At 63.9% G+C, this 205-nt stretch overlaps 1 protein-coding gene across 1 annotated transcript in view; it reads right to left on the reverse strand.

Moving 5' to 3' along the window:
- HTR5A (5-hydroxytryptamine (serotonin) receptor 5A, G protein-coupled) overlaps positions 1–201 on the reverse strand; it is a gene marked incomplete at its 5' end in the record, with an annotated part of 1,907 nt that extends 1,706 nt beyond the window's left edge. The window contains one exon of the mRNA XM_010083837.1: positions 3–201. Coding sequence (XP_010082139.1) covers positions 3–201 — 199 coding nt within the window. The remainder of the gene's footprint in view (positions 1–2) is intronic.
- Positions 202–205: the final 4 nt, after the last annotated feature.

Raw genomic sequence — 205 nt, forward strand, 5'->3', positions numbered from 1 at the left:
ACGAGGGGGCATGACGAGACCTGCCACCATCACGTCGGAGATGGCCATGGAAGCCACCAGGTTGTGGGGCACCCGGTGGAAAGTCCGCACACGGAGGATGGTGGCCAGGACTAGCCCGTTCCAGAGGAACGTGGCCACAACCAGCATGGCCAGGAGGGTGAGGACCAGCACGCTGAAGATGGAGAGATGCCCCCGGCCACTGTCT

Source organism: Pterocles gutturalis, unplaced genomic scaffold, assembly GCF_000699245.1.
Source record: "Pterocles gutturalis isolate BGI_N339 unplaced genomic scaffold, ASM69924v1 scaffold11485, whole genome shotgun sequence".
Lineage (NCBI taxonomy): Eukaryota > Metazoa > Chordata > Aves > Pterocliformes > Pteroclidae > Pterocles > Pterocles gutturalis.